Source organism: Astatotilapia calliptera, chromosome 12 (assembly GCF_964374335.1).
Source record: "Astatotilapia calliptera chromosome 12, fAstCal68.1, whole genome shotgun sequence".
Taxonomy (NCBI): Eukaryota; Metazoa; Chordata; class Actinopteri; order Cichliformes; family Cichlidae; genus Astatotilapia; species Astatotilapia calliptera.
This window is the reverse complement of record NC_137433.1, coordinates 34,282,131-34,302,764: the sequence shown is the minus strand read 5'-3', so window position 1 is coordinate 34,302,764 and position 20,634 is coordinate 34,282,131. Positions and strand designations below refer to the sequence as shown.

Here is a 20,634-nt window from a genome sequence, read left to right as displayed (position 1 = left end):
ATTAAAACTACTCATACACGTTTTTACTGAGTAATAATTACTATTACTCTCCTATTAGATTCTAATTAACCCCAATCACAGTTTTTACAGTGCAGCTGCCGGTGGACACGGTGAAAACTCACATTAAAACAGACAAATGTTAACACGAATGACTTCACATTCAAGCAAACTTTATTAGTGTGATATGAAGCAGAAATGTAGGATGATAGCATGAGACATGAGCTTGGCCTATACACAGCTCTGCAGGTATGTGTGGTTACAGGTCATCAGGCACACACACTGTGTACTGTGTTTACACAGTTAACACACACAAACACACACACACACTTACTCACTTGTAAAGGATTTACAGGCAGGATTTTTTTTTTGTTCGTTTTTTAAATTCGTAAACACAAAGTGCAAACTTTATATATTTTAGCACCAAAACTCAAAAATCTAGTCTATAGCACCAAAAAAGCATATTAAATCGTACAGGATACTGAAAAAATGAAATGTCCATTATATTTAAAAATGCCAAGAAACTGTCATCGAAATGTGTTTAAAGTTTCAAACATTAAATTAATACTGAAGCAGTCTATAGAAGCGCAGAGAGAACATGCGTGTCTGTTTTGCCCCACTCACATGAAATAGTTTTTTGCAGTTTAAAATAGAAAAAGCGCACGAGGTCATGAGAAAACTAAATTAAAAGAAAAAACATGATATAAAGGCAAATAAATTCCTACTCAATCCTGCCCTGAAATTATTTAGGCTAAAAAAGTGTATCTAATGGCCTTTGGGTAAAAAGTAGCTTCTTTAAACAAACTTTTATGTTGGATATAAAAACTAAATGTGCAAAGTAAGAAAAAAATAAGAAACCAGTAACTCCAACTGTCAGATACATGTAGTAGTATGGAAGCAAAAAGTACAACGTCTCTCTCAATATAGAAATACAGTACACATGTCATGAATCAGAACTGCTGTGAAAGCCACAAACTGAGTTATTTTCCATCTCTGGTTTGGATCCATCATAAATCGATCATCTACCCCAGTAACTCAAAAATACTAAAATATTAATCAGCATATCGTCCCTATTTCAGGTATTTCCATGTCCTGAGTATTTTTTATTGTGTATATTTGAATCATCTGACTCACATGCGAACAAACTGTAAGTTTAACTCCTGTGCAGCTCTGTATGCGTCTTCTATGTTCATCTTCAGGCTCATATCCAGGGATTCACCTCAATAGCTGCAAAAAGCAAAGCAAAGGTACTGATGATTGATAGGTAGTTGGTTCCAGTCATTCTGAATTCATAAATTAGATAAAAGCTAAAGAAACATCCTGTATTTTCACTCAGAGACGTAAAATTAAGTTTACTTTTCTGTCAGCAAAATGCAGAATTCTGGCTTCGGTGAAATATTAAACTGAGCTGTGGGTATCTTGTAGAGACAGTAGGAAGTGGATGTGTTCCCCAGAACAAAGTCAGGAAATAAGGTGGAACTCCACAGGTTGAAACAACATAAAGAATCACAACAAATGTTGATTTTTTTTTACTACTTAGACAAATCAGCTGATTAATAAACCTGCAGTTGCACCTTTTACATGTGATCATCAATCACAGAACACAGTTGCACCTTTATACCTGAAAGGAAGTCTTCACTTTCTAGTTTTGGAAAATCTATAATAAAAAATCAGTAATCAGTACAGAATTTATGTCTGTAACTGAATCTTTTCTCAGGTGTAGAAGGAGCTGTTTCACAAAGCAGCACAGATTAGTGAGTTACCCACTCTCTGTCTGGGCTTTACCAGGCTATAATCCAATGATGTAATGGTTAGGACTATCGCTTCAAAGGGAGAGGGTTCTTGGTTTCAACATGCTGGTCAGCTGGAGTCTTTCTGTAAGAAGCTTGCATGTTCTCCCTGTACCTGCATGGGTTCTCTCCAGGTATTTTTGGTTGCCTCCCACAGTCCAAAGATATTCAAGTTAATGTGTCACCACAGAAAAATCTTCATCTCATCCTCTTCCTAGCATCCCCCTCTGCCACACTGCTCTTCTACATATCCTCCTTCACTACAATTATGAATCTTCTTAGTGGTCTTCCACTTTTCCTCCTCCCTGACAGCTCTATATTTAGCTCCTCTCTCCAGTATATCAGCTATCCCTCTTCTGCACATGTCCACATCATCTTAGCCTTGCCTCTCTAACGTTGTGTCCAAATTGCTCAACCTGCTCTATCCCTCTGATATACTCATTCCTAATCCCGTCCATCCAGCTGTCTCCCAGTGAAGCATCTTCAGTTCTGCCACCTCCACCTCGGCCACCTGTCTTTTTGTTAGTGCCACCATCTCCAGACAGAATATCACAGCAGGTCTCGCTAACACCCAATGACGTCCTTATGTTAAAATGCATCAGCTGATTTCTTGTGATGTAATCACATGGTTCTATGGCTGTTCTTCTATTTCACAGCTTCACCAAATCAGCCTGAATTAACAGTAAAGGAAACGTAGAGGTTTCTCACGCTGTCACGGTGCATCCGGACACATGTGCAGAGGTGCCGGTGTACTGAACATCGCATCGAGCGATGTTGTTGTTGAAGTTGGACTCTGGAACTTGCTGTCTGGGGTTTACTGTCACCTGACAGGAAAGGAGTGTATTACAACACTCATCAGTGCAGAAGGTGAAAATTATATGACCAAATCAACAACATTTGGCAAAACTTTACTATTTTCAATCTTTAACAACTCAATAATATATTGTTTTGTATTTTAAAAAGGCACAGAACGGTCAAAACCATGACATGTGAATCAGACCTTCAGGATGTACTTTCCAGGAGAGACGTCAGTGATGTCAATCCACTGACAGTCGATGTCAGCATTGTAGGTGTCATAGCAACCTGGACTCAAACCCTATTAGAAAAACAAAGGGAAAAAAACTCCACATTAACACAGTCCTGTGAACTTAATATAAACATTCACAACACAATTTTAAGACATTTTTGTTGAGGCTTATGCGTAACGTCAATAAGGGATAGCTGTATTCATTCATCTGGCTGCATTTGTGGGTGTTTGGATTGCTAATCTATTCTTTGCATCACTTCTGCTTTTAAACGCTGTCAAACTTAATTCTTTCATCATGACCAGTTATTATCCTGCCTCCCCATGTCAGCCGATCAGCCCTGGATGTGCTATAAATCTCAGTCTTCTTCCGTCATTCTGCCTTTCAAACTCCACTTGCTTCAGCCACCACCAGGGGGTCCTGTCCTACGTCCCACTGTTGCTGGAGTCTGTTTTGCAATGTAGCTTAATTGCATTCAAGCTGTCAAATAGTTTATTAGTCAGACCGAATGAAAATTAATGTGCTAAATGATGAATTGCTGAATATATATAATTAATGGTGTAAGAGACATGGCTCTTATAGAATAAAAACCTGTGCTGTCTACAGTCTGTGAGCTCAGAAATCATCTAGTTTCAGGCCCTAAACTAGGCTACATATTGTTAAGCAAGAGTACTTTTTCCTTGTTCCTTTTAATATTAAGATTTTTAAAATATTGATTTCTTCTTTTTTTTGTAAAAAAAAAAATGGCATCAATGAGTTTTCAGCTTTCAGGAACCAGGAAAAAAGTTGCTTTAGCTGAAACTAAGAACTGCTTCATAAGATCAAAAGTACTCATTATACAGTACTCTGTCATATTTATAAAAGATATGACGTCTACAGTCAGGTTAATGTGTTTTTCTCCTTAATAGTAATATAGAAGTAATCCAATATATAAATGAATTTACTTCCATATTGTCCCCAATGTGTTTTTGTACCTGAGTGTGTGAGGTGCAGGCGAAGCGGCGATAGTATCCTGGATCACAGGAGGTGTCCTCCAGACAGAAGCTGGCCTTGTGACCCTCAGCCACTTGACTATAAGTTCGGGAATCCAGCAGCTCGTACAGGCTGAACTCGTCCATGCTGTGGAAGTGACTGAATAACACCACAATAAAGTCACAGTGTGGCAGTAAACTACCAAATAACTGGGAAAGTAAGTCCAGGAACAATACTGGGATAATAAATGTATACCAACGTGAATCTCTAAACCACGTTAAACCCTTTCATCTGGCAACCTACTTATGACAGCTGTGCCACTCCCAGGCATATCGAGGTTTGCTGGGCAGGAAGTCGGCCGTTCCCTGGTTCTTCACCCTCTGAGGAAACCTCAGTAAAACTCTGGTGTCATAATCCTGAGAATAACGAGAAGACCTAGAGGAGGAGAGATGATGGCGAGAGACGAGCTCAAAGTCAAGTCTTCAGTTTGAATGAATAAAAGAGGGAATTCTGCACAAACACTGAGTCTTGTGTCCATCACTGAAATGGAAATGATTTGGAATTTCAGTAGATGAGGTATGTTCCATGTAAAGTATGTTATTAAATGTATCTTATAAATCATATAATATTCTTTTGGGACACAGGTAGATGGTTACCCAAATACAGCACTTCATCAGAATCAGAATCGTGTTTAGTGGCCATTTATATGTGCAGATACATACAAGGAATTTGGTTCCGGTAGATGGTGACTCTCAAGCACAGCATCAGTTGATATCTATCTATCTATCTATCTATCTATCTATCTATCTATCTATCTATCTATCTATCTATCTATCTATCTATCTATCTATCTATCTATCTATCTATCTATCTATCTATCTATCTATCTATCTATCTATCTATCTATCTACCTATCTATCTATCTATCTATCTATCTATCTATCTATCTATCCATCCATCCATCCATCCATCCATCCATCTATCTATCTATCTATCTATCTATCTATCTATCTATCTATCTATCTATCTACCTATCTATCTATCTATCTATCTATCTATCTATCTATCTATCCATCCATCCATCCATCCATCCATCCATCTATCTATCTATCTATCTATCTATCTATCTATCTATCTATCTATCTATCTATCTATCTATCTATCTATCTATCTACACACACATATATCTGCTTAGCACTTTTTATATTTATTTAAGTCTGTGTCTTATAGTATGTTTCGCACTAAGTACCGCAGCAATTTCCTAATGTTATAAATTTGCTCAAGATTTAGCAATAAATTCTGACTCTGATTCTGAGACTATGTAAAAAACAAACTTGTGTGTATATGCTGACGTCTGCACACCAGGGGGCGCTGCTGAACGAACCTGCAGTAAGTTGTCAGCTTCCTTCACTGAGCTCCTGAGCTTTGGTCAGTCCTAGCTTCACATTTTTATGTCATACACAGAAATTATCTCAATGGGAGTAAAAAAGGACACCAGCATTTGTCTGACTGTGCAGCTAGTTATTAGTGAAGGCATCTGTCCCTCTCCTTTTATACTGTTTCACATCTGAAACTAAAAAAACTATTTTGTCCATTCACACATTAGTTTTTCGTTCAATCAGTCACTCATACTCAAAGTGAAGTTACAGCTGATTGGTGAATTTTAAAACGCACAGTGTGAAAATAAAATATATCTGATAACAGGCAGCAGAACCGAGGCCTGCAGTCAGCTGTGTTATCTTACGTGGCAAGGCAGTTCTCCTCTGCAGCACAGCGCAGGTTGTACATGGGCACTCTCTGGACGTAGGTAGCGAGCTGGATGTAGTATGGATCAGGAACCAGATCAGGGAGTCCTGCAAACAAGACACGGCAGATGTATACTGTTTTCATCCCTTTCCACTTTCACTCACATGACATTATGACATCAGAAAGTAAAACCTTTAAACTAAACTTTAAAAGTGACACCTTGGCTCAGTATACTACTGAGATACCGTGTAGTTTAACATGTAGGTCTAAGTTGAAAGCCAGCAACATTTAGCTTTAAGATCAGCCCCTTAAGGCATATTATAAATGTGCTTAGGAAAAACTTATAAACTGGTCGTGCCAAATAGTCAAAGCTGAAATGGGCTGTTACAGGATCTTTACACTGAAACACCTGCAGGCATTGTGTATATGGAGGAAGGCTGTAGAAACTCCAAATCTACCTTATTTCAAGTCAACATTTAAAGGGTTATTGGTTGAGCATGAACGCTGAGCCTATAAAAAGCTGCATGTAAACAAAATAACATGAGGTTATGAGCCAACACTTAACACAAGCGATGTGAGGTGTTTAAATATATGGTAAGCTCACAGTCTTATGAAAAAAAAAAACCTACGTTTGTGTAATTTTACTGATTTTAATCATGCCAGCTTGTTTTGTGATGGTTTGTCAGTGACGTCCTAATGAATAAGCAAGCTAGTTTTCTTACCATTCTGGTGGTAGCTGGTGCCATAACCGGGTCGGGGTTGAACCCGAGGTCTAGGTCTGTAGTACGAGTTGTAGTAGTTATAGTAAGGGTCATAGTTGGAAGGCTTGTACGGGTTGTAGGGATCATCTCCCACCATCACGTCCTCCCGTCCAACCGCGCCGGAGTCAGGTCGCTGCCGCCGCTGGTGCGTCATGGCGCGTAATTGCGCCGAGCTGCTGGCCGCAGGGACCCTCGGGGAGCCCCGGGCTGTATCGTTAGCACTGCTGAGGACAACCACGGGGTTCCCCTGGCTGGGTGATCCGCTTTGCCTCCTTGCGGAGGGCCTGTACTGAGAGCCACGGCTCAGGATGCTGAAAACCTGCCCGTTATGTTGCCATGTCAACCCCCGACGAAGTGAATCAGCAGCAGGACCTTCCTGGGCGCGAGCTCCATCCAGAAAAGCACAGAGGAAACAAATGTGTGCAAAAGAAATCAGCAAAACGATGGGGGAGAGCTCCTTCATTATTAATAGCAAATCTCTTGAGTTTTTAATGAGAGTTGCTCTTTTTCCAGCCACACAGCTGCTGATTCAAGGACTTCCTCTCAAATGTTTGAGCGCAAGAGAGTGTGTGAGAGAGAGAGAGAGAGAGAGAGGGAGAGGTGGTTTAAGTTTAAGTATCAGATGTGGCTTCAGACTCTCATTTGGTGTAATTGTAACTTCTTTATTCTCGCTTCAACTCAAAAAATAAAAAAGCATACAGTTGAAACTGAGTTTTGTAGATGTCCAGTAAGTTTCCCAGCAGTCTCCAGCTGTGTGCTATCAAATGGGAATTATTTTTTACGAAGTTCACAAGTGCACTGTAGAAATTAGAGTTAAAGTCAGGCCCTTCCACTGCAAGTACAATCTCACAAAAGTACCCTGGGAGCCAGTTACTGGACCTCACTGTAACTACATGTACCTTTTTGCAAGTTTATGTTTTAAAGTAGCCAAAGTTGTATATTGACACCATGTCTGATAGAGTTTAAGGTGTGATAACAGGAGGCAATTTCAACTTAGCTAAGTATGAAAAGAAATCAGGTAAAATATGCATTTTTCTCTAAAATATTAAGCTTTTACTGTATTTTCTTGTAAGTTGACTGAATGTATTTCATGCATTCTGTCAGGTTTATGTTATGTTTATCTTTCTTTCCTAATTGCAGTATGAGGAAGAATTTAGCACTGACATTTCACAGCAAGAAGGTTTTGGGTTTGACAGCATGAGGCCTCCGTTCTCCCTGTTGTAGCAACTGTTTAGTCTCTCAGTCTAAACACATGCATATTACATTAATTGTTGCTTCTAAAACTGGTCATAAGTGCAGAAATAATAAAGCTTTGAGTGTTTATTAAGGTCAGAAGACTACCATACAATGAATTATTAATAGTTCTGAAGTTTGATGACTTTTTAAAATGTCCAGTTTGGTGCTATTACATCAAGATGAAAAAATGTTAGTAGAGGTTCACGAACAGTCTATGTAAGGCACAAACTACAAGGGTACAGAGGCAGTACCTTAGAAGTTATGATACCAATGACAAGCCTCTGTGCTGCTGAAAGTACAGCACTGCATTTAGAGACTTTACAAAAAAATACAGATGCTCTCTGTCTCTTTCACACACAATGTGAAGTTTATTGTCTTGGTTTACATGTTTGAAAGAGGCTCCTGATTTTTACACTAAACATGTGGAAGGCTCGACCAGCAGTTTTACACATTGTCCTATTTGTTTTCATTGAGGCTTTTCCCCAGGCCTCACAATTATAGTTCATATCCCAGCCAAACCCAAACTGCAGATGCAGCTCAGGAGCACCAGATATCATGAAACTGCAGCTTTACCCAAATGTGGCAAATGGAAAATATCATCAGGGGAGATTTGTGATTTAAAATGGATCATGACAGCAATGCATGAAAACCTTTAAATTCCAGATTTCAATGCTGTGGATGGATTTCTCCATGAAGCATAAAGTAATTTTGACTGTGATTCAGAAAGTTTGATGTTTATGAACAAGAAAAAAAGAAAGCAAACCGCTGCATGTCAGAAGGAGTTGGTTTGAGACATTTCGAAACTAAAATCTTATCAAGCTTTACTAGAAAAGACGGCACCAAAAACAACTCCTTCTTTTTCACTTTTAAATTCCAGGCTATTGTCTCCTCTTCACAGGATGAGGCGTAATTAGGGTGATGCTTTGACTTCATAGCAGTCCTGTCTCAGTCGAATTATGTCTGTGGCCAGAGCTGCTCAACTTTACTCAGAGATCTAAAGATACTGATTTCTGACTCACTATTGCTTTAGCGTGTCCACCCTTCATTTAAAAAGAAGAAAAAAGACCTCTCAGGGTAAAAAAGGAGTCCAGTATGCTCCAGTTATTTGTGGCCCAAAACTAGGGGCTTATATTTTGTGGGTATTTATTGTATTAAAAATACATATATCATATTTTTTTAACATATTTTTAATCATAATAAGGTGTGCTCCAGTGACTCGACACCTACAGGTTTTGTCTGGCTTTATTGGAAAATAATAAGCTCCTCTCATGCTGAGCGCTCAGGATGCTTTAGAAAAAAAGCTGAAATTGAAGCACTTACCAACTGAGAAGTTTCCTCCTCTGAGTGCACAGTAAAACACAACCTGCCACCCACAGAGCCACAGCTCCTTCCCTTTAAACCAATCCAGATAAATCACTTCAAATGCTTTAGGTTACACTATACATTTTCTGTTTAACATGTCAGTGAGTTATGTTTCCATCCGGAGTGGTCTTTACACACTTTAAGGAGAACCTAACCTGTATCCTTACCTTGGTCCTTGTATATTTCCTTTAATGAGATGGTAAAAAATCTGCTTGCTCTTGTCTGAGACCTTGAAAATGTTGTTTACAGTTTGTTGTCCTTGTTTTCATGTCGCTTAATGTGCAAAGTACTTATTTTGGTATCCACAGTTTGATAATGAACCTGTTCATTGTTCCCCGGAGGAACAGTGGAGCATCTGCAAATGATCAGCTGCTTCATCTACTGTAATGACAGGAGTCTCACCAGCTCTGCAGTCATTGTTTGGAAGAAGCTCAGAGAAGGAATATAGATTTTAATTATGTTGGTACCCAGAAACTGTCTCAAGACTAATCATTACTCAAAATGTTAAGTATATTTCTCTCTCAGTTCCTAATTTATTCCTTTTAACTGATTAATTCCTGTTAATACTGATACCTGAAACTGGCACTGAAATTGTCCAATCAACATGTTTGTTTGTTTGTGAAGAAAACCCTGTTCAGCAATGTTAATTCAGGGCTTCAGATGGTAAAGCTTGGGGATTTGCCATATGCAGTTAAAGATTATAAATTATAATTAAAGAAGTGGGGTAAAGTAAAGAGAAAAAAAATCTAAACAAGCTCATTATCAAGCACTATGAATTTCACATTGTTGATGGGGTTGATGGGGTCATCTACTTTCTACAAAGGTTTGCTCCAAGCCCTGCCCATATTACAAGGCAGGTACTTTTTGCTCATTACCTCAGGACATGTATAAAGTTGCAGGCAGTACAAATGCAGCACTCCAAGCTTGTGCAACTAAAATCAACCCATTCAGCTCTTGTGGTTGCCACTTATTTTCTTTCTGGCTTCAAATATCAGACACAGTAGACTAGAAGGTGAAAACATAACTTTATAACTACCAGCTGCCTGTAGGTTTCCATAATGATTTTACAGTTCTTTTACTTCTCAATAAAATGCTTCATGGCCTTGCAGCAGCCTGCTTGTCTGACTTGCTTGTCGTAGACTTGGAGGCTTGCAGGACTTGGAGCGGTCGTAGACTTTGTTTGATTTATCTGTGGTTTGTAACAGAAATATGATGCAGTGTAAATACTGCTGTTATATTGTTGTAATTATGCATTTTTGACTACATGTGAAATGTGTTCTTGTCTTGTCTGCTGCAGAGTTTATCTGCACAGGAAAACAAATACTTAGAATATTTCTCTAAGAAATCATCAATCTACACCAGATATGCATGAAAATCATACTGATTCCTTTTGTCTTAAATTCATAGAAGCACACCAGGTTGCCTTTTGGGGTTTTGTGTTGGAGCAGAAATGCTTTTGCATGGTGTTTTGGTGAGTAGCTGCAGGTAGCCGCTTCAGCCACAAACACGTGTACAAATTTTAACTGATTCCTTCACTGCTAAAGGAAAAAGTGAACTGCCTGAACAAGAGCCGCTTTTTACAACATTTGTGTGAAGATCAAAGGAGGGCGGATTTTATCACAGCTCACTGCACTTCCCTTTCAGCAATACAAGGCTGTTCCCAATGAGAAGCAGGTGTCGGCCTGATCTGAGCACTTTAAACAGCCTCATAATGAGGGCTGGCTACCTGGAGGGTGCCTACTGCACACGGGACACATAACAACCCATGGAAACCAGGCACAATAGCAGTACCTTCATCATTACAAACATCATCATCACCTTTGGTATGTGTAGAAAACAGTGGATGAAACAAGAGATCCATAATAAAGCCACGAAATTGAAAAAAACAACAACATGATTGTGTTGTCAGCTCCCCGTCTTAAACCACGTTTAAGGTTTGATGTTAGTCAGTGGCACACCTGCATTCAACAACTTAGACACGTGAGGCACGTGACAGCACTTCATTCTAACCATGTGTTAAACTACAGTAGGGGGTCTCAAATGTCTTTTGGCACCCACTTCAGAAGTAAGGTCACGCCTTGCACCCCATGGTAGATTTCTTTAAAGAATCAATTTAAGATGAAGTACAAAATCATTACCAATCCCTCGTTTGTGTATTTTTTCTAATAGAAACCATATTCATGAGACTTTGGGTGGCAGTAAACTGCAGTGTGCATGGCTGAATGGGTTAAAAACATTCTTATTTACCAGGTCAGTACAAAGCTGCAGTTACATCAATTTAGTGTGAAAACACTGATTATATCACACCAGATACATTCACAAGCTTGTGTGTCACAATTTAACATGTGATATTTAAACAACCAAAAAAAGAGACTGTTTTCTGAAAAATCACTCTTAATCATCAGAATAAAATAAAAAAAAAACATCATAATGAATCATTTTTAAAAGAAAAAGTGTTTTTTTCACCCTTAAAGGGAGGCTTCAGCTGCTAATGTGTTAGTATGACTTTCTGCGAGTTGAGCTGGTTGAGTCAGTGGCTTATGGTGCTGTTCCAAAAGTGTCATCAAATAATTGGTGACAAATTAAACTTGGACGAATTAAAAAAAATGTGGTTGTCTAATTGCAGCTTTGTGGGTTTTATTTCCAGCCCCAGCACATGCCATCCATCCATAGGTCAAGAAACCAAACAGCAGGTTTTCCCTGGTGTGTGTGTGTGTGTGTGTCTACTGATTATGGTTAAAAGGCAACAAGTCAACAAGTGAAGCTGTAAATCAGTCAGGCCTTCAGACACTCTTTCACTGTGATCTTTATTGTATTTGTCTGTAGTTATTTCCATCTTTGTCCTCTAAATTTTATTTAATTTAAACTAATCCATACGAATTTTTGAAATTTTTGGAAATTTGAAAAAGCTACCATGCTACCAAAACCAAAAAATGTTATATAAAAGGTGAAAAATTTGGAATCAAAATATAGGCAGTTAACTAGTCTTCCCATCCATCCATCCATCCATCCATCCATCCATCCATCCAACCAGAGCATTGCTTTCACTTCATTGCTGCTGATCTGCTTGTAAAGTTGCTGAGAAACTCATGAAAAACACATCAACTAGCTGGCCCCTTCCTCTATCCTGAGGTCAAACAGCTGGGGGACAGATAGCACCCATAAACAGCAGAGCGTGGGGGTTGTCATTTCTGTGCAGTTACTTTGACGAGAGAACCTGTCAATCACCCTGTATGGGCAGGGCTGCACGTTGTTGGCATTGGTACTTTCATCTGGTGGTCTCTGCTCTCCATGTACAGTTCAGTATCTGCCACCTGCTCGCTTGTAGTAATCTGATTGTTACACTCAAACAGAGACCTCTAGAAAAGCTCCATTTAAATAAAACAAATCAAAGCAAAGCAAAAGGCTTTTGTAAAATTCCTCAGAGCACTAACTGTGTCAAAACCCCTGAGAGCAGTTCTAGAGGCGGAAATATCAATTAACACTCCCCAAAGTAACAAACATTTAAAATATAAATCATTCTAAAATGTAATTTACTTTCACAAAGGGAAAGGAAATAAAACGTTTTGTTCATGGTCATCCATACATTTCAGCACCTAAGCTAATCAATTTTAAATAATATAATTTCATTCTTTGAAGTGATGTTAGAGAAAAATAACACCAAGCCCTCAATCTTGTGCGTGATTTGGCCCATTTAGGACCAATTTGCTGGTTCCTTCTTTCCATCCTTTTTATTCTGTGGTCTTTCCTATTATAACTCCTGCAGGGACCCTGTTTCCTGACATGGACCATTAAATCTTTAATCGACACAAACTAATGAGGCTTTATTCAGCCAGATGTTTGAACTTGAAAACAATTATTATTTTCTGGATTCTTAGGGTTTCAAGATATATTTATTTTTGGCAAAATAAGAATTAAAACCGAGTTCTTAAAATGGCACATGGGCATTTACCTGCATCAAAACACAACAGTGGCATTATTTAATGAATGACCCGAATCCTTTATCTGTGCACACAAGGCTTAACATTCCTCCGTGTATCATATTTTATTCAGTTAAAGATTAAAGATTGTGCTGTTGCTTCGATTCATTCATGACTGGCTTATAGCATCCTGCTGTTTGCTCTGTAGGAGCTGTGAGAGTTTATACAGACATCCAGATTCTTCCACGAGTGAACATAATGCAAAAACCAGAGTTAGAAGAGTTCTGGTTTTATAACTATTTATGTTTAACTGATGTAGATTACATTAATTTATCTGCAAATTTAAATATAAAGGTTTTTGGATGGGACTGATGGCTGGCAGTAAATATGAAAGGATCTATTTATTTAGAAGCAAATCAAAATTTGGGAGCCAGAAAAATGGAAAACTGAGAAACAGAACGGAGATTAAATGGCAACCTAACAAAGACTGAGGGTTCAGTGGAAAAGCTAAAAAAAACATTTACTCCCTACAACATTTTCCTTGTTACCTTTTCTTCACCACAGTAGAAAACCTTATGAGGTGAAGAAAGGTGGGAAGAAGAATCAGTAAGGAGAAGCAAGAGACTCCATAGTGTAGTGGTTTACACATTCACCTTAAAACTGTAAGGTTTGGTTTGGTCCAATCATAGATGGAGACCCAAATCCCATTTGGGGTTTTGTCAGGAAGTATATCTGGTGTAAATCTGTGCCGAGGTGCTTGCGCTCTTGGGATTAAGGGAGCAGCTGAAAGTAGCAGAGTCATGGAAATGCACAGGTAACATAAGGTTCCAGTCATACAGGCCTGGAGACCATCTGGTAACCACAGATCACTATGGAAAAATGTATATTTCTCAGCCAGTCTGCAAAATGTTGGTGGCAGTCTCAAGGTGAAATAGGTATATAAAATAGGTACACAGTGCTGCACCTTTCAAGGTGTGTACTGTGGCAGGATACGGACCCAAACGCAGGACTTGGACATAGAATGAAACTTAAAGGCATTTCCATTCCAAATGTTCGCGTACTCCACTTGCTAATTGTCATTCTGTCACTGACGGCCTTTAAAGTGAAAGGAAAGTAAATGTTCAAAAATGAAATGGCTCAAGCTATTCTCAGTCCTCTATGAAGCTTTTGGTGTACGTGACAGCTCTCACACTAAAGAGACAAAAATAGTCCCTACTGTGACCAGTCCTACTCGCATATTTGGAAGGACAGCAGGGAGCAGAGCACCAACAATTACAGTCAGGTTGGGTTTGGCTGGATCTACTCTAGCATCATACCACTTGTATAAAAGCTGTTGTCACCTTGCCCAGTGTTGTGTAAACCTTCACACGTGTGGAAGGTTTTTAGTGCTTTTTAAACTTACAGCACATTTTTAGGCTGTCAATTTATCAACCAAGAGACATTTACACTTCATACCTACAGAGAGACATGGCAACTTTAAACAAACTTCCATCAAAGTAAAACCTGCGCCGTGCTTTTTGGCCGTGAACCACCCTTATGAAATCTGCCGGCACTGAGCCCACACATGCAGGCAAACCTCTGCCTTTGGCTTCTTTGCCAAATTTAGGACAGTTACAAAATCTGTGATTGTCAGGATTCCTGCAGAGTTCATGAGCAACCTGCAAAGGTTTTATAACACTTCTCTTTCATTACTGAATTTGTGCAGTTACTACGGAAACTAACTGATTGATTATGATGCATGATAAATCCTAGATACAAAAGAAACATCTCAACTAAAAGAGACCAAAACCCAATTCCAGAAAAGTTGCAATGTTGAGTAAAATGGAAATAAAAACACAATGAGATGACTTGCAAATCTCATAAAGTCATATTTTATTCACAATTGAACATGGAAAACATATCAAATGTTTCAAATGGGAAAACGAAAACAAGTCATTTTTAATTTGATGGCAGCAATCCCTATTTTTTTAAAAAAAAAGTCAAATGGGGCATCAGAAGGCTAGAAAAGGAAAAAAAAAGATCATCTTTAGGGAGGCATCGTTTCTCAGAAGTAAAGATAAGCAGAGGTTCACCAATCTGTAAAAAAATTGATTTTGAATATCTAATATCTACAGTACATAATATCATCAAGAGCTTAAGAGAATCTGGAGAAATCTCTGTGTGCTAGAGACAAGGCCAAAACTCAGTATTGGATGTTTGTAATCTTTAGAACTGCAGGGGGCACTGCATTGAAAACAGGGATGCATCTGTCATGGAAATCACTGCATGCTCAGGAAAACTTCCACAAATCATCGTCTGTGAGTCTGTGAACACAATTCCCTGTTCCAGTCCTAAAATCCAGATTTAAGTGCTATCATGCAAAGAAGAAGCAATATCTGAAAACAGAAACGGTGGATCATTAAAGCTCATTAAAATGGACTGAGGCAAAGTGGAAAAGCTCTTCTGTAGTCAGAGAAATCCAAATGGGAAAGCTGTTTGATTTCTGATGGTATGAGGTTGCATTAGTGCCTATACTGGTGGTTTGCACACATTAAAAGGCATCAACAATGCTGAAAGGTATATACAAGATTTAGAGCAACACATGTTTCCATCCAGATGATGTCTTATTCCAGGGAAGTCCTTGCATATTTAAACATGACAATACTAAACCGCACACAGCACCTATAGTAGAAGAAGTAGTAGAAGAGTCCAGGTACTAAACTGGCCTGCCTGCAGTCCAGCCAACTGAAAACCTTTAACACATTATGAAAGAGGGTGTTTGTCTCCCGAATCCAAACTGAGAGTTAGTGCCACAAATGAGAGGCATGAAAGCTCCCATTCTACTTTTAAATATCCCAGTAATGCAGTACTTAAGGTCTTTAAGACAAGATGAGGCCTGATTATTCAAGACCTTGTTTATAAAGAGAAGGATTTAATTCAATTCTACATTGAACAGGGAGCGAGTGATGCAACAATCTTGGCTTAATAATGTAACCCACATAGTTTGGTAAACCCACGGTTACTCTAGACATATTTTCCCGAGGAGGTTGAGACCAAAGTAGAGCTTAAAGAGCCTGAAATTTGTCATTTTTAATCATTGGCTGTTACGTTTTATTACCAGTGCCTTAATTCACAAAAAAGTTCCTGCCCACCACGGACCCTGTTATTGTGTTGGATCCATGCTAACCTTTATTTTTCTTGGAAAAAAAACCAAAAAGGCGTAAATCCTCACAGAACATTCAAACCTGAAACAAAAGGCATAAAAATGTGCAGAAATCAGGCCTTCAGTGTTCCTTCAGAACAACAAAGCTTCTCTAGGACTCATTTCCACATATAGGCTGTCCTGTATACGTGTGTGTTTTAAATCTCTCTGCTGCCCCCTGCTGTACAGAACATCGATGTGGTCTAGACTGAAAACTGTAACGTCAACTGTTGAAAAGCTTAGATTTCAATTTGCAGTGTTTTCTCTACTCATGAAACAAACAAACAAACAAACAAACAAACAAAGACAAAAGAAAAAACCCCATCTTTGACACATTTACTGTTTATTATAGGAAAACAAACCAAAGTGAGATAAAGTACAGAGTGAAAACCACTTGGGACCAGAGAACACCAAGCTTCCTCCTCCCTATATATTAATATAAACAGCTACTAGCCTATGTACAATATGTGTCTGAAACATACTGAAGATGGGAGCAAAGATTAAACAGTGTGGATGAGAAATTACTGTGAACACAACAGGGAAACAAAACAGAACATCTTGTTCAGAAAAATGTCCATAAATGCTGAATTCCTGTGTAAAAAAAAAAAAAAAAAGGGAAAACAAACAGAAATAGCTATAAATTCAGATAGACAATTAATTATTAATAAAAATTACCACACCTAATCTGCATTCACACACTGAGATATTATAGACCAATTATACTGTACACTATCAAACTAAAAGATTTCTCAAATGGAACCAAAACAAAATACACAGGCTCACTGTAGCAAAGGACTCTGGGAGATTGAGTTTAGTGGTTTCCTTCTGTCCATCTTTCCTCTTGCCTTGAAAACAACAACAACAACAACAAAACCCAACTCCCTCTTTTGCTTAGTTAACATAATTTGGCACAACCGAGCAAATCCAGTTAACCACTTTAACCTCAACTAGCTCCCAGTGCTCAAGGGAATGTTGAAAAGACTCACTCAGTATCTCACTTTCTCTTAAACACTCGCACAAACACGCTGAAAGAAATGTAAGATACAGTACAGATAACAAAACACTACTGCAACAACAACAAAACACAGAAAAATGTACTCAAAAATCTACATGTTTGGTCTTTCTCCGTTCGCGCCATTTTTAATTTTATACGATTTGTTCTCAGGGAGGATTTAAAATACTGCAAATGTGTACTGCATACAAATAATACACACTGACATTAACTGAGTGACCTGAACAGTAAAAAAAAAAAAAGACATTAAATTATGCTTTACCACCTTTATACATTAGACAAGAACTCTGAAAACAGACACATCAGAAGTTTATTGAGTCATGTTAAAATGAATGGTGCAGGAAGCATGGGGGCAAAGCGGCTCTTGCTACTACTAACATGATAGCCACTATCAGCATCACTTGAGTTAGTTAGTCAAAAGGCTGCACCGTCCGCTACCATCCACAGACTGTAGAAAAGACAGAAAGAGTCTCTGTGTCTGAAAAATGAGGCACAGAACACAGAAGTACCTCAAACCTCCCATTTCCCAGAGGAAACTCCATTAGTGGCAAAAAGTCTGATTGTACAGAAGTCTATGAGAATCTCTCTTCAGCTAACTTCATTTGTGAAGTAAAGACTTTCCCAGGTAGTTTATAGTCTTATTCAATAGTTTCTAGTCTGACCTAATTCAGCACAAATTTTATTTTGTAAACTACGGTTCATTTAGAGTTAACTGGACTTAAAGCAGGGTATGCTTTGCTTATGCAAACGGGCCTTCCTTACGACCCATCCCTCAGTTTCATAGTCAGATCCATCCCTCCCTTGTCAGGTTGTGCAAAATACTCACTGGCTATGGTCACCTATCTATATGAATCTGTATGGCCTTATATCTGTAACTGCTCGCTTAAATCGTTGCACTGTCGACATGAACTTCCTTATCGGTTATACATTTTTAATCTTGCAAGAAGGAAGGTGAGGACTGATACTTGGATTAAAGTTAATGCCAACACTTTGAAGATGAGACAGAATCATGAAAATTCCAACGCTCGTATCGTTTGTCAGTTTTGGCTGAAGCTGAAATCATCGTGAAACATTTGGACATGAAACATTTATTGTTTTGGGGTTTTTTTGTTAAAAGTTTATTACTCCTAAGACATCCTGACAGAAGAACAATAAATCCAGTCTACAGTCTGCATCGATCCAGCATTAGTTCTGTAAACAAGACTCATCTGAATGCTATGCAAAACAAAGTCAGAATGAATGCATTGCTTTTTAAACATAAAAATCTTTATGGTTTTTTCAGTAAAGGTGCTGCAGTGATTGGATGCAGTGACTTCTCTGATGCATGAACCTGTTAAGTGGCCCCCATGTAAAACATACACTGATAGCTAACACTGATCTCCTGACCAGCGTGCCTTTGAATATGAACCGTGTAATCAGATCCTCTGAGCTGAAACTTTAGTCTTTACACCTACATTTGATTAAATATAACTTCAGGAACAGGCTCCGCTACGGACAAACTAAACTAAAATGGTACAATCTGCCACAGGGTTATTCCACTACACAGGGTCAGAAAATGAACTATGATTGCAGGGCGCTCTTCGGTTAAATACCTGCTCAGTGTTGGAAGCACTTAAAACATTTTTTAGCTACAACCAGTGGTGACAGACAAATGGCTTTTTCCCAGTTTCCTGCTTTGCCTAGTTGGAAATCCAGCCTTGGTGTAAGGCCTCCATTTGCCCACAGTCTATCAGCTTTCACTCATCAGTGAACCTTGTTGTAACGCAGTAGTTTGGGAACTCACAGCCCCAAATGTAGATGGTACATTAAGTCAAGACAAAATGCCTTGTCTGGAGTTCAAATCCTAGCAAATTCAGACTACAGAAGACTAGACATATAAAATGGTGAGACATCTACATGTGCAGCAATGCAGTAAGTATTACTGCAGTTTATTTCTGTGAATAAAACCGACTACATGAAGCCAGAGAAGAGCTTAACACCTTCAGCTTTGTGAGTTCAAATAAGGAGATATGCAAGGTGCATTCATAAAGTTCCACAATGCCCATCAAAAATCAAAAAGGATACCTGTTTTAAATCTCCCCACAGAGATGGGCTGCCTAAGCAGGGCTCATAACTATCAGATTTGCATTTGTGTGTCACTGACGTGTGTGACCAATGAACCTGAATTTCATTTTGAGAGGACAAACCAAGTGCTGAGTGAAAATCCTGCTTTTTTAATGTTTTGCATGCTGGTGTGCACTAAACTCTGACCACGTGGTGCCCACGTTTAAATCAGATATGCTTTTTGATTTTTTTATCCACAAAATGTATATTTTGCAGGTCCCCAAAGACAAACACCGACAGGTTAAATGACACCTTGATATTCGACACTTGGTTAATCTCCCTGTGACCAGCATCTGAGGGTCAGGCATCCATGACCTTTCCCTCTGGTACCGATTTTGCTACATATGCAAAGCACTTTGAATAAAAATCAAAATAAATTTTGACCATCATGCCCATCTTCACAAAGATGCTTACAATTCTGTTTTTATTTTAAAACTGCATTTCAACATTTTTTTTGTCTCTTAGGGAACAAAAGTGGCATGATTCAGTTTTTTTCTCATGTGGCTTTAAGTTCTTTTTTTTCAGAATTTCCCACAGATACCCACCGACTGATTTTCAGTCTGTGAGCCACACAGGTTTCTTCAGCTTCTTGGCACCGCGACGTGAACCTCAGCTGACCAACATTCATATCCACAAAAAAAAAAGACCAACGATTGTGAAACTCCACAAAACAACAACATTTTAAAATAGAATAAATCTAAAAAATAAAATCCTACACTAAAATCTGACCCTATAGCCCTAGCTCCAGTGTGGATTAATATATGAACATGAATAACTGAGAGACACAGACACAGTGCTTTACAATAATAATAATAACAATAATAATAATAATAATAATGATAATAATAATAAAAACCCACAGGGAAAGGAGAAACTACAAGGACTATCCAGTTTTTTGTAATCTCTAAAAGTCAAAGAGAAGGAAACAAATGGTTTAAGGCAACTTTTGGCACAAACAAGTCAAAAGGCTTGGGGTAAAGCGGCTGTAAAAAAAACAGAAGAAGCTATGAAACTGCCAATGGTTTGTTCACTATGGACCAAAAGGTCTGAAGCTTGCCATATTTTCTCCTCTGAGCTGACTAGTCACGTCTCCCTCCATCATCACCTGGTCTTTCAGAAAAGGGAGTCGCTAGTGCCGTGAAGCAAACCAACAATCCCTCTGCACTGTAATTCCAGTCCTCTGTGCTTTTGTGTCAGTCTGTCTTCTTATAAGAGTCCCACCGCCACGGAAATCCCAACCAGCAGATCCCAGCAGCCTTGACTCACTGGTTGACGTGGGGCTTCAGGGCTTGGTAAAGTCCCTCGAAGGTGGGTCGGTCAGGGATATCGCGACTCCAGCAACGCATCATCAGCTCAAAGAGAGAAGGTGGGCAGAGTGGAGGGGCATAGAGGAAGATCTAGTGAGGGACACGGGAGAATTAAGAGTGATGACAGAGTCCAGTGATTTGTTAAAAAAGACAAATGTTGGTTTAGGTTTAGTAGCCCCTCAAATTTATCCTGCAGGCACTTACAAGGGTCCTGATTTCCAG

General features: G+C 38.8%; 2 protein-coding genes across 3 annotated transcripts in view; both read right to left on the bottom strand.

Annotated features, from left to right (window-relative positions):
* Positions 1-153: 153 nt before the first annotated feature.
* Positions 154-6,863, bottom strand: lox (lysyl oxidase). The gene is made up of 7 exons (XM_026187607.2): positions 6,253-6,863; positions 5,529-5,637; positions 4,088-4,219; positions 3,787-3,943; positions 2,788-2,883; positions 2,496-2,611; positions 154-1,224 (listed from the first exon to the last, which is right to left on the bottom strand). The coding sequence occupies exons 1-7, from the start codon at positions 6,752-6,754 to the stop codon at positions 1,218-1,220; spliced, it is 1,119 nt and encodes a 372-aa protein (XP_026043392.1). The 5' UTR covers positions 6,755-6,863; the 3' UTR covers positions 154-1,217.
* Positions 6,864-16,316: 9,453 nt separating this feature from the next.
* Positions 16,317-20,634, bottom strand: part of ddr2l (discoidin domain receptor family, member 2, like) — a 38,217-nt gene continuing 33,899 nt past the window's right edge. For both annotated transcript variants that reach the window (XM_026186852.2, XM_080309454.1), the window contains exon 19: positions 16,317-20,502. In XM_026186852.2, coding sequence (XP_026042637.1) covers positions 20,368-20,502 — 135 coding nt within the window. In that variant the 3' untranslated portion in view covers positions 16,317-20,367. The remainder of the gene's footprint in view (positions 20,503-20,634) is intronic.